This window comes from Salvelinus sp. IW2-2015, linkage group LG7 (genome assembly GCF_002910315.2).
Source record: "Salvelinus sp. IW2-2015 linkage group LG7, ASM291031v2, whole genome shotgun sequence".
NCBI classification, from domain to species: Eukaryota; Metazoa; Chordata; class Actinopteri; order Salmoniformes; family Salmonidae; genus Salvelinus; species Salvelinus sp. IW2-2015.
This window is the reverse complement of record NC_036847.1, coordinates 19,618,418-19,631,418: the sequence shown is the minus strand read 5'-3', so window position 1 is coordinate 19,631,418 and position 13,001 is coordinate 19,618,418. Positions and strand designations below refer to the sequence as shown.

The following is a 13,001-nucleotide window of genomic DNA, read 5'->3' as shown; positions in this document are numbered from 1 at the left end:
GACACCTGTTGCAATATTTGACACCAACAATTACAGTATCTGTTATCCACCCAGAAGCCCTCAACTCTTACCCAGCACTCAGCCACATTAAAACACTGATATAACAATACATATTTAATGAATCTGTTAAACATCAACACAAAAACTAGTTGTGACTTAAAATGTCATTAAATATTTGTTCTAGAATCTATGGCAAACATTTACTAAATTATATTTTTATGTATCCTTTTTAGTTACTAAAACATCCCTAATCTCAAAAATCAAAGGCACTAAACTGGCATGAAAAAAGCTTTTCAGTGTTAAATGCTGCCATATATTTACAGTTTGCTGAAAAAGTGGTTAATTTTGTATAGACATAAGTCATGTACACTTACTAATTTTGTTTTCCTACCTATTGACATTACAATAAACATTACAAAAGTGAAACATTAAACAGGTCAGTGAGAATGAAAGAATGTCATTCTTTTCACATTGTCTTTCTTAGTTGGATATTTTAGTGACATCAGTGTGTCCTACTAGGCCTACATACACATATTACAATTAACAATTTAACAATATTTGTTGCATAACCTTTGTCACACTGGACAATCATGGTGCAGTGTTTTTGGCACAAACCAGCTCCTTATTTTCCACTACACTCCACATCCTGAATAGCTCCTGAGCACTCAATTTATGGACTACGATGAGGTTTTTGAAAAAGCAAGGTTCTCTGTTCATTGGACTCACTCTGCGTTTCATGATGCCAAATGTCCTGAAACCTATGTGCATCTCTGGAGTCAAGTGTAGCTTCTGGAGGCACATTCCCAAAAACACATCATCAATGGGATAGAGCTCCAAGTCCTCCGAAACCACAAACAGTCTCTGAGCTAATTGTGAGGACATTAAAAACCCACCACCACCAACATAAGGTGGGTACGGTTTGTCAAACAGCTCTTTGGGGATGTAGTATTTACTTTGATGGTTTCTGATGGGGATGGCTTTGGATATGGTGTCCCCAACAAATAAGTTCAGCACTTTGCGGTCCTCAGTCTTGAAACTAATAAGTTCCAGTAAGTTCTTTGTATTCACGAAAACGTCGTCATCCCCTTTGAATATAAACTTGGCACTGGAGCAGTGAATATCAAACCATTTCAGAAAATTCACCTCTTTCAAGGTGAGGTTGAAAAATGTGTCCATAAAATCCCATTGAAGAATGTCTCCATATATAATGTCCTCATACTCAATCAACTTTTGAAGGTTTTTCGTGTCTTTACCATTTGTAGGGCTTCCTAGAAGAAACAGCGTTTTTATTCTCTTACCATCAATTGCCTGTTCCCTACCCCAGGTATTCCGCACGGCCTCTCGCCTATCATGCTGCTCTATAACGGATTTTACAACCATGAGCAAGTGCACGTCTCCATTCCTGCATTTATCCGGGTGATTTATTAACATTGGGAAATACCGACAATGTCTGTGTAACACAAATTGGTGGAACCTCGGATCCAAACGTCGAAACCAATCATTTTTCCTCACGGCTGAATCTTCACTGCAGTTCATAACGTGTACATCCCAAGTAGCCAGAGTAGCGTTGGACACCTTCACCCGTGGCGCATCCAAATCATCACCAAGAACAGGCGGCGAGTAGTTTCCCAAACTGCTTTTCAATAGGCCTTTTCCTTTGTAGAAATCACACTCAGGTCCACACCAACCGGCGTCTTCCATGCGTTTAACCTCCATATCATCCTTGATGCTGTTATCCACAAGCTTGAACTTTTGGATCATCAATAAAGACGCAAAAACTAGAGACAAGCTCAGGAGAGTTTTCAATGCCCTCTTTCTCCTGAAAAAAATATCCATATCTATGGCGCAAAACGTGTAATAAATAAGAAATCCTTAAATTGAATAGGTACCCCTATTGTTAAAGCATCTCATCATTCATTAGTGTCAATTTTGAAAAATTGAAAGCTGCGCATAAATTACAGTTTGGCTACATCTTAGTGAGTCTATTCACTGTCCCGTGACCAGCTACCTTGAAAGTAGGTAGCTGGACGCCACCATGCTATTCCTTTAGCGTACAAAAAGACGAATCTATATTTCTTGGAAAGTAATCTCTGCTATATCATACTAAAAAAACTTGTTCGATGAGATTGTGGACTGGTCTTGAAAAGTGACTGTTGCCTACAAGCTTCTCCCCTTACTCAGTTCCCACTAAGCATGGACCGACTTCTTTTGTACATATTTTTTGGGGGTCCTGCCCAGACCGGCCTTCTTTGTTTGGTATGTTTTTGGTGTGGCCTGGACCAGCCACGGGTTGTTGATTTTTGATCCGGTCCGAACCAATCATAGATGTCTATATTTGGTTCAGATTTCGTCCGTTCCGTAAAATATGTATTTTGAACTTTCATTCATAACCTAAAATTAACCTAACTTCGACGTCAGAAAAATACGTATTTTCAACATTATTTTGCTTACTGGGTTTTTTCTCCTCTCCCCAATTCACCTATCTGTGACAATATGCAGTTTTCTTATTTCACATCACAGGTGGCTCACTAGACTGCGTCTCCTGTTGGCTCACTCATATTTTAGGCTTTAAATTAGATATCTAATGGCATAAACTACTTGAAAAACTAAGGCTGAGGCTATATTGTCCATTTGATTGCACCTGCTATTTATTTATCAGCCATCAAGCAATACAGTGTATTGTCGTATTATAATGATAATAATACTGTATTATATAATAGGTTATTGTGCATTATTATATGCATTATAATATCACAGCCTACATACAATTGCCCATCAACGTAGCTAAGGAACTAAACTTAAGTCCCTTAGCTACCATCAACGTAGCTTCAGAAAACGTAATTATAAATTATAGGGTACATTTGTTTTGCAGCAATCACCCATTAACACAAAAATATATTTATCACACACATACACACAAAGAGAAAGAGAGATCCACAGGGACAAAATCAGCGTAACTCTAGACGCCCAAGCACAGATTAAAGGGGAAACCGGTGCCTTGGGGCTGTGTGAGGAAATACATTACAAGCTTTTACCACCCCCGTGTGTCGGTTTTGGAAATTGTCAAATGTGTCGTGTTTTTCCACCTCAAACAACGACCTTATTTATGCTCTGTATAAACATGTATTTAGTGCAGTAAGACACGACACTCAAGTTTTAGTCGAAATAACAAAGGCAAACAGTAGCTAGTAGGCACCATTGACTGGCACAAGGAATCAATTGTTTCTTGATCAATCAACATCAAAGAGAACTCGACCTCTGATTGAACTGCACGTGACTTCTAGACGTAGCTATATTTTTCAGAATTCGAACGCTGTCTCGATTCACCACTCGGATTAGAAAACAACACGCTGTCTTTTTATCACGACGATTTTACCGTTTGCTGACAACCTGTATTTAGAACGACATTTCTTTTGGTTGAATTAGCTAGCTACGTCCACAGAAATTTGTGCAAAAGCGACTGTTAACAAGATTGCAATCCAGTGACTGACATGTAGCTAACTTCCGAAAATGAGGAAGAAACAGGTGAGTTTGTTCGAGTTAGTAGCTAGCAAACGTTAGCTAGTTAGCCTCCCACAATATATACTATTTAACAGTATTTAGCTAGCGATTAAATTGTCCTACCTAGCAAAACAAAATTCTACCTAGCAAGCGATTTAATTGTTTGTCTGTGGGAATCCTGTTTAGTCCTTCTTTCATCGACTAACTAATGGTAGTCTGTTAGCTAGCGGGGCAGTAGTTAGCTAGCTAACTATCTGTTGGTTACGGTAGCCAGCTAAGAAGTGTTAGTTACTTAGCTAGTTAATGTCTGCAACTGTGTTGATTAACAAAATGTGTAAACTCATTTCAGATGTCGAGTTAGCAACTTGAAGCGGTGAAAGGAGAAGTGCGCTGTTGCCTCAAGCGACCTAAACCTCAAGGTGAAGAGTTCAGATAAGGTGAATGTTGTTTTTAGTTCTCGGTTTAGATAACGTAAACTCACTCACTTTTGTACATCGCCTTGGTCCGTACAATTGACCTTATTGACCTTATTTTTGCGCCCATTAAACGTAATACTTCCAGATCAACTGTAATATAAATACCATTGTAAAACACAAGTTCTCCCCTTTCCAACTAAATTAATGACGAGACCTTCATGATGCCCATCTCTGCATAATTCAACAAGGCAATGAGCTCCGTCGCGTCTTTTTACAAATGGCGGGTGGGGAGCCAACGCCACGAAGTGATCTTGAAAGGGGGAAATATGTTGTGTGAAAATAGTTTTTTTCACCCGATTTGTCCAACTAATCACCATAGTCATGAAATATTAGTTTAATATTAGCAATAATTATATTAATTTAGACAAATAATGACGTTTTCTTACAAGTGTATATGGTTCAGCATGATTTTAATCTTCGAGAGAAGGGCTACCCCTGGTGGAAAGAGGCTGTAAGGCACAAAATGAGTTGCAAATGCGCGCTGGACGTTACGTAGTCACACGTCACGATGTAACGTACAGCATCAGAGGGGTCATTTTTTTTTCTTTTTTTCTCCAATACTGTTAGGCCATTATGTCAATCAACGCTGAATCGAAACGTAGTTCACACCCTGGATTTTGATGCCAACACAGTCACTACAGTCCCATTCGTTGTCATTGCAGCCTCGTTTGAATGTCGCGGTTACGCACATTTGTACAGAATGGGGTGAGTTTACGTTACATGTTAAATTATGGCTGGTCCATCAGTGTTATAGAAGCCTTTTAGTATTTTTAATAATCTGTTTTGCCTTCATAGAGTTCAGTGAAGAAGATGGATGTTAAAAAAACGAAAATGGAAGACTCAAAAACCGAAATTCCCCTGAATGACTGTATGGTTGGCGGTTGTAGGGAGTCAACAACTACTTCTGAGAGGCTCATCTGTGACGGTTATAAATGGGATGAGAAGACACGGTGTGGCGCACCACCAGACATGGATGAATTGTGGGAGGGTAAAGAGAACGGTCTGAGATTTGAGTTGAATTACCGCAGAACAAATGTGTTACCAGAGAATATGGAGGGTGACGAAACTGAAGAGGGTGTTGTGATTGACAAGAGTATCTTCCTTGATGATGACAGTAACCAGGTTCTTCCTGTGGAAAAGTTCTTTGGAAACATGGAAGTTGTACAGGTGAGAGGAGATTTTTATAAGAAGTCCAATGTGCTTGGTGTGATGGGTGAAATACTGGTCTGATGTTTGGAGTATGTGGCCTAATTTCAAATAGTGTTATTTCCATTTGCCTTGTAGGATTGTCCACAGAGATCTGCAGCCTCCTCGAACTTCAGCAGGAGGGAGCACCGGAGACAACAGTACTACGCCAAAGAGGACAGTGAAGAAGAAGAGGGCTACACTGACATGCAGCAAGAGGACATAGGTGGCACTTAGTTTATAGAAGTAACTAAATCCTATCAATGGGATGGATTAAAATCTCCTTTTACTAGCCTAATGGCAGACGAGCCTGGGAAAGTGGATTTGTTCAATGGAACGAGGGTATCAAGTTAACTTTTTGCCAGCATGTACCCCAAAGTTTTTAAATTTGTATTGATATTTAAAAAGCTATTTGCACTAACAAAGTAACTTCTTGCTTTTCAATTATCAGGACCTATAGTTTATAGTGTGTATATATTGTTTAATTGGTACAGGGTAAGCACTCGTTATATTTTTATTGAATGTGTCTTTTAGTAAGTTACTGGTTGCCTTGTCAGTATGTATGCACAGTAATATCTTTTTATTTGGCGTTTTTATATTGCTATGTAGTAGCACGACTGAATGAATGAAACATATAAATCTTGTAGTCTTTAGGCAGGTTTCCATTGACCCGGGTTTATTAGACAAAAGCAATGTAGCGACAAAAAATGGGGATGTGTAATGGAAACGGCAGAAATAGGAAACACTTTCTGAAGACATTTATAAATTCTATATATATGATATACATTTATAAGTCATATAAATTACAACATTTCTATCTGTTCCGACAGGTGGGATTTTCCTTCAAACTTTCTTTGTGACAAATGATGGAAATGGTGTTTTTGGAATAAATGATTGCAGAATACTTTGGAAGGTTCATGGGGAAAGTGATGTCATCATGTAACTATAAGCTACATTTAATTCTAAATGCCTACTGCTTGCAAAATCAATTTCTTCAATTGGTTGGCTGGCAAATTCCACCATTTAATTATTTCTGATCTGCAGGAGCGAAGTTTCAGTGGCATGGACTGTGGTGAAACGTTGGCACAATATTAGTCAATTATTGCATTATATCCATTCTGGCTTTCTCGGACTACCTGAGACATGAAACCGATAGGTGGGAGAGAATAAAGGCTTGTTGCCTGTTTATGAGTGCAATTTGCCTAAACGGGTAATGGAAACTCATTCTGATTGGCTGGGCCTGGCTCCCCAGTGGGTAGGCATGGCTGCACACCTGCCCAGTCATGTGACTAGACATGAATTTATTTCAATTGACTGATTTCCTTATATGAACTGTTACTCAGTAAAATCTTTGAAATTGTTGCATGTTTTTTATATTTTTGTTAAGTATATTTTCAATGCCAACTTTGTAAATGTCGACAATAAAAATCATTGTAGAAGTTAAACATAGGTAATGTTACAATGCCAATACAAGGAGCAAGTAAACTTTTTTGAATTTTCAATGACCCGTGTCTGTACAAACACATTTACACTTGCCCAAATGAAAGCATAACTTTATCACATAATTATCTGATGACGGTTACAGGCCATGGAGCTGCAATCAGATCTCAAATAAAAATGTATTTGTCAAATGCGCCAAATAAAACAGGTGTAGACCTTAGTGAAACGCTTACTTACCAACAATGCTTTGAGAAGTTTTAAGAAAAATAAGTGTTAAATAGAAAATAAAAGTTACAAATAATTAAACAGCAGCAGTAAAATAACAATAGCGAGGCTATATACAGGGGGTACCGGTACAGAGTCAATGTGCGAGGGCAACAGTTAGTCGAGGTAAAAGAGGGGTCTGGGTAGCCCTTTGATTAGCTGTTCAGGAGTCTTATGGCTTGGGTGTAGAAGCATTTTGGGCCTAGACTTGGCGCTCTGTTACAGCTTTCCGTGCAGTGGCAGAGAGAACAGTATGACTAGGGTGGCTGGAGTCGGACAATTTTTAGGGCCTTCCAATGACATCGCCTGGTATAGAGGTCCTTGATGGCAGAAAGCTTGGCCCCAGTGATGTACTGGGCCATATCCACTACCCTCTGTAGTGCCTTCCAGTCGGAGGCCGAGCAGTTGCCATACCAGGCAGTGATGCAACCAGTCAAGACGCTCTCGATGGTGCAGCTGCAGAACCTATTGAGGATCTGATGACCCATGCCGAATCTTTTCAATCTCCTGATGGGGAATAGGTTTTGTTGTGCCCTCTTCATGACTGTCTTAGTGTGTTTGGACCATGATAGTTTGTTGGTGATGTGGATATCAACCTGCTCCACTACAGCCCCTGTCAATGAGAATGGGGGTGTGCTCGGTCTTCCATTTCCTGTAGTCCACCATCATCTCCTTTGTCTTCATCATGATGAGGGAGAGGTTGTCCTGGCACCACACGGCCAGGTCTCTGACCTCCTCCCTTAGGCTGTGTCATCATTGTCGGTGATCAAGCCTACCACTGTTGTCATCTGCAAACTTGATGATGGTGTTGGAGTTTTGCCTGGCCATGCAGTCATGGGTGAACAGGGAGTACAGGAGGGGACTGAGCATGCACCCCTGAGGGGCAACCCGTGTTGAGGATCAGCGAGGCGGATGTGTTGTTACCTACCTTTACCACCTGGGGGCGGCCCGTCAGGTAGTCCAGGATCCAGTTGCAGAGGGAGGTGTTTAGTCCCAGGGTCCTTAGCTTAGTGATGAGCTTTGAGGGCACTATGGTGTTGAATGCTGAGCTGCAGTCAATGAATAGCATTCTCAAATAGGTGTTCCTTTTGTCCAGATGGGAAAGGGCAGTGTTGAGTGCAACAGAGATTGCATCATCTGTGGATCTGTTGGGGTGGTATGCAAATTGGAGTGGGTCTAGGGTTTCTGGGATAATGGTGTTGATGTGAGCCATGGCCAGCCTTTCAAAGCACTTTATGGCTACAGACGTGAGTGCTATGGGTTGGTATTCAATTAGGCATGATATTTTAGTGTTCTTACAGAGAGCGTGATCACACAGTTGTCCGGAACAGCTGATGCTCTCATGCATGTTTCAGTGTTACTTACCTCGAAGTGAGCATAGAAGTAATTTAGCTCGCCTGGTATGCTCGTGTCACTGGGCAGCTCGCGGCTGTGCTTCCCTTTGTAGTCTGTAATAGTTTGCAAGTCCTGCCACATCCGACGAGTGTCGGAGCCGGTGTAGTACGATTCAATCTTTGTCCTGTATTGAAGCTTTGCTCTTACAAGCTTCCGGGTCCTTTAGCTCAGTGCGGATGATGCCTGTAATCCATGGCTTCTGGTTGGGGTATGTACGTACGGTCACTGTGGGGACAAAGTCATCGATGCACTTACTGATGAAGCCAGTGACTAATGTGGTGTACTCAATGCTATCGAAAGAATCCCGGAACATATTCCAGTCTGTGCTAGGAAAACAGTCCTGTAGTTTAGCATCCGCTTCATCTGACCACTTTCTTATTGACCGAGTCACTGGTGCTTCCTGCTTTAGTTTTTGATTGTAAGCAGGAATAAGGARGATATAATTACGGTCAGATTTGCAAAATCGATTTAAATTTCCCTGCATTAAAGTCCCCGGCCTCTAGGAGCGCCGCCTCTGGATGAGCGTCTTCCTGTTTGCTTATGGCCGTAAACAGCTCTGCTGTAATAACATCTGCGTGACTCCAAAACAATATAGTCAAACCTGAGACAACTCTCTTTCAATACTTTATTGGTTCCCCCCACACAACTATCGTGGAAACAGTAATGAAATTAGAATACACGTTATACATCCAAATATAATCTGAGAACACATTAAAAGTATTATATATATATATATATATGAAAATGTCCAAACAAATCATTCTCTATGCATTGGGGTGGCAGGGTAGCCTAGTGGTTAGAGTGTTGGACTAGTAACCGAAAGGTTGCAAGATCCCTGAGCTGACAAGGTACAAATCTGTCATTCTGCCCCTGAACAAGGCAGTTAACCCACTGTTCCTAGGCCGTCATTGAAAATAATAATTTGTTCTTAACTGACTTGCCTTGTTAAATAAAGGTAAAATAAAAAATGGATTTGACAGGGGTAATCAATCTGGTAATAGCTCCACCTTGACATCTGATAGGAGAGGGGGGGCCTTCAGTACAACAAAACAGTGTTTTGCATTTTAAATTCAACGGAAAAAGGTAGTGAACGACCAGTTGAAGAACAGTGCGATTATGGCGGTCCAGAAGAAGATTGTATGGTGTGTGCTTCACGTGTTTCAAATTTTAAATAGTCACATCCATATTGATCAGGCCACAACCACCAAACGGGCACACATTTACCTCAAATGCTGTTGAAGCATGGTGAGCACCATTTTGGGGACACGTGTCTTTCAGTACAAACCGTCACACAATGTAGCAAGCATTGAATTGCACTGAATGCACAGGGATAAGGTGACGATTTGGGATTGGCCCATTGACTACTACCCAATCAGTGGCTCATAATTGAGTGCTTTTTAATATCACTAGCACAAAATGATCAACAAATCAGCTGTTCTGAGAGCAGCAGAAAACAATGTTCCCTGCCCAGAATTACATTTAGTTCAATTTACCAGTAGTCATAAGTCTTGTACTTTATCCATTTAAGAATAACCAACAAACACTACAAAAAGCATCTGCCCTGAAATGTAAAAAGCGTTTTCCCTTTATAATCATTTTCGTTTGCCCCATTTGTACATGTTTCTTTTATCACACAGCAAGTCATGGGCACTTTTCTTGTGGCATACAATATGCACCAGCTTTAGATTCTCCCGAGTGAACAGCAGTTTATAAAAATAGTCCAGGTTTATGTTGCTGCTCTTGCGGTTCTGCAGTGCTTCCACCAGGGCAGGAATGACCGTCCTCTTCTTCTCAATCCTGGGACAGAGATTTCTACAGATTTGATCCATAACCGACAGGACATACATAACACATACATAACATTCCAATTGATAATTAAGCAAGCTTTTTTGTAATACTGTTTCAAACACGATTGTGAGCCTGACATTCTGAATGATATTAATAACCGTTATTCACTAAACCCACCTGTGGTCCAAGTTCCAGGTGCTAAAGAGAATCCTGCTCTCTCGGTTGCCATAGGGGTTGATGGAGTGGAGGGAAATGCATTCATCCTGGTCAAATGCACCCTGAGGAAGGGAGAGGGATGGGGGAAGGACACAGGCTATAAGACAGGATGCTATGGAGCCAAACATGATCTGGTACTGTTGGTAACCATTCACATCTCCATCATGACTTACTATTGTACATCACATAATTAATTATGTTGTGTTTATGCTTTATTAGTCAAATCCTGCATTACTAGCCACTTTCAGGTTCATAAATGTTACCTGACAGGAGAACCATCCATCCTTGGTGCATAGTCGATTGAGTTCCTTCTCTGTCCTGTTGAAGTAGCAGCCATTGTACTTGTCAGACTTCAGCTGCATCACCAAGGACTCTGCACTCTTCTTGTATTCAGCCTTGAGTTTAGGCTTTTGGATTGTTTGAGCATAACTATCCACCTGTGAATAAGCAAACTATAAAATCAGTCATGATTAAGTATATTATTTCCCCTCAGGAAATAGAAGGGCAGATAACAATTTGGAGTAGATTTGTTATAATGAGGTACTCCTTGAGGATCACTTCTTGACAGTCCCAACCACTTTTAGTGTCAAACCAAAGCATCAGTAATACAGTTTTACCTCCTTCATGTATCCACGAATCCTGCTCTCACAGTTGTACTTCATGTAGGCCGATTTGGTCTTAAATCTGACATCAATTCCTGAAAGCACAGAAATGGAAGAGTGCAACTTTAAAAGGCACAGTTTGTTTCAGCTAAATATAAAAAGTGTCTTATACTTTGCTCCATCTTGCTTTAGGCTATCACATTGTTTCCTGCAGGATTTATTTCCATCTCAAGATAGAGGACTTTTTTACCTTGGAACCAGTCTTCATCGTCTTCTCTGTTTTCAGTCTCAGAGCTGTCCTTCAAATGCAGCAGCAGTTCCCCCAGGAGTTTGCGTCTCTTTGGAGACCGCTCGTCAGAGAGAAGCCCCTTAGCCGCATCAATCAGAAGATCTGAGTTCCTGTCGGTGTCCAGCAACCGGCCTATGTCACAGACAACTGGAATAATAACAAATCATACCTGTTATTTAAATTGATTCACAGAACAACTTTTGTTAGCTACACATCTAAGCCATGGCACCAATGTGACCAACTGGGTTTGAAGCCCAGACAGCCTAACTGGCCAACCTGGACTCTGAGGTAGACGTAACATAGTAAATGTAAATCTGGAACACTCCAATTAGTATGATATGTTGCGTTTCTTATGATATGTATTAATTTGTGGATGTCCATCATCCATTTTGTATGATATTTTACGAATTAAAATTCATATTAATACTGTATGTAACAAATTGCAATTCGTACAATATGTTTCTAATTCCAATTTGTTGTTGCTAACATTGGCTAAGTGGCTAACGTTAGCTAGGTCAGGGGTTAGAATCAAGATGAGTAGTTAGGTTAAAGGGTTAAGGTTAGGGCAGTGTTTCCCAGGACCAAGTCTGGGAAACACTGGGTTTGGGGAAGGGTTAGCTAACATGCTAAATAATTGTAAAGTAGAAGGTAGTCGCAAAGTTGCTAAAGCTGTCCATGATGAGGTTCAAACACGCAACCTTTAGGTTGCTAGATGTTCGCGTTATCCACCCTACTTTTTGCTTAAGTAACCTTCTGTCTTATGCAACCATACCAAACATATCATACTAATTTGGGTACCCCGGATTTACATTTACTATGTTACGTCTAGTCTATGAGACCAGGCATCACTGGCAGGTAAAGTTAAGCTATACATTAGTGAGTGTGGTTAACTGCTCTTCCTACAAGTGAAAGCATGGCTAATCCATCCTTTTCAAATCAATTAACTCAATTATTTGCCTACATAAAGTATTTGAAGAAGTGCATATTTAAATTAGTATTGTTATCATATATTTACCATGCACAGCTACATAAAGTAGGTCTCATCATTATATTAATGTGCATGCAACCAAGTCTGAGGTGGTTAGTTGGAAACAACTAACAAACAACTGTTTGTTTTAACTGTTTTTTTACAGTCAGTTACAATGTTTAACTCACATCCGCTCCATCTCTCATCCATGGCAAGAAGGACAAGTTCAGCATTGTCTGGAAGACTTCGGAAATAGTCCTCTGACAATTCTGTTCCATCTTCATACAAGCAAATATGCGAACCGACGAGTGGAACCTATAAGAAAAGGATTCACATAATTTCAACAAAAGAACAATGTAACTGTCACTATCGCCATTTCCTTATTGCAGATCTAGACCTGCTGTTTCGGTCTGGTAGCAGTAGAATGTGCTAAATATTGCTAAACTACTGGGCGAAATCGTACCTGTAGAAGTTTACTCCCCTTTTTGAGAAGCTCTTTCAGACTTGTTGCAGCCACCCCATATTTTGTAGTTTCATTCAGACTTCTTATTTTGACAAGTTTGTTTTTTCTGAAAAGTCCAAACATCGCGCCTTTTCTTCTATGAAGACCATTGTGCAAAAACATGCAAAGAAAGGACTCATACTGCCTACTACTGGACAGGATGTAAAATTATCCAATAATCTTCTTCTATGGTATATTGGCGATCACACAATTTAATGTGATTTCCGGATGGAAACAGGATTCCCCAAAAAACGTAACAAATTACCATCATTTAAACAATTATACCGATCTGGTCACTACACAGGGGAGCCTGGGAGGGTGGGTCTTCCGGCACCAGTACCCGTTGCAAGTCTTCAGATGAAAAATCCTTAAGTCC

General features: G+C 40.4%; 3 protein-coding genes across 4 annotated transcripts; 1 reads left to right on the top strand and 2 right to left on the bottom strand.

Annotated features, from left to right (window-relative positions):
• Positions 1-96: 96 nt before the first annotated feature.
• Positions 97-2,711, bottom strand: LOC111966557 (UDP-GlcNAc:betaGal beta-1,3-N-acetylglucosaminyltransferase 7-like). Its single transcript, XM_023991298.2, has one exon. It carries the CDS (start codon positions 1,834-1,836, stop codon positions 589-591), a length of 1,248 nt encoding a protein of 415 aa, XP_023847066.1. The 5' UTR covers positions 1,837-2,711; the 3' UTR covers positions 97-588.
• Positions 2,712-3,095: 384 nt separating this feature from the next.
• On the top strand, positions 3,096-6,521 carry LOC111966558 (UPF0688 protein C1orf174). Of its 2 annotated transcripts, XM_023991299.2 has the most exons (5): positions 3,096-3,525; positions 3,851-3,938; positions 4,545-4,682; positions 4,773-5,144; positions 5,262-6,521. In XM_023991299.2, exons 3-5 carry the CDS (start codon positions 4,650-4,652, stop codon positions 5,397-5,399), a joined length of 543 nt encoding a protein of 180 aa, XP_023847067.1. In that variant the 5' UTR covers positions 3,096-3,525; positions 3,851-3,938; positions 4,545-4,649; the 3' UTR covers positions 5,400-6,521. The 2 variants fall into 2 exon arrangements, with proteins under 2 accessions (XP_023847067.1, XP_070300615.1); XM_070444514.1 differs by lacking the exon at positions 4,545-4,682 and having other exon boundaries at positions 3,103-3,525.
• Positions 6,522-8,872: 2,351 nt separating this feature from the next.
• On the bottom strand, positions 8,873-12,761 carry LOC111966553 (DNA fragmentation factor subunit beta). The gene is made up of 7 exons (XM_023991294.2): positions 12,587-12,761; positions 12,312-12,438; positions 11,118-11,303; positions 10,883-10,962; positions 10,529-10,702; positions 10,227-10,327; positions 8,873-10,058 (listed from the first exon to the last, which is right to left on the bottom strand). Exons 1-7 carry the CDS (start codon positions 12,746-12,748, stop codon positions 9,854-9,856), a joined length of 1,035 nt encoding a protein of 344 aa, XP_023847062.1. The 5' UTR covers positions 12,749-12,761; the 3' UTR covers positions 8,873-9,853.
• Between the last annotated feature and the right edge of the window lie 240 nt (positions 12,762-13,001).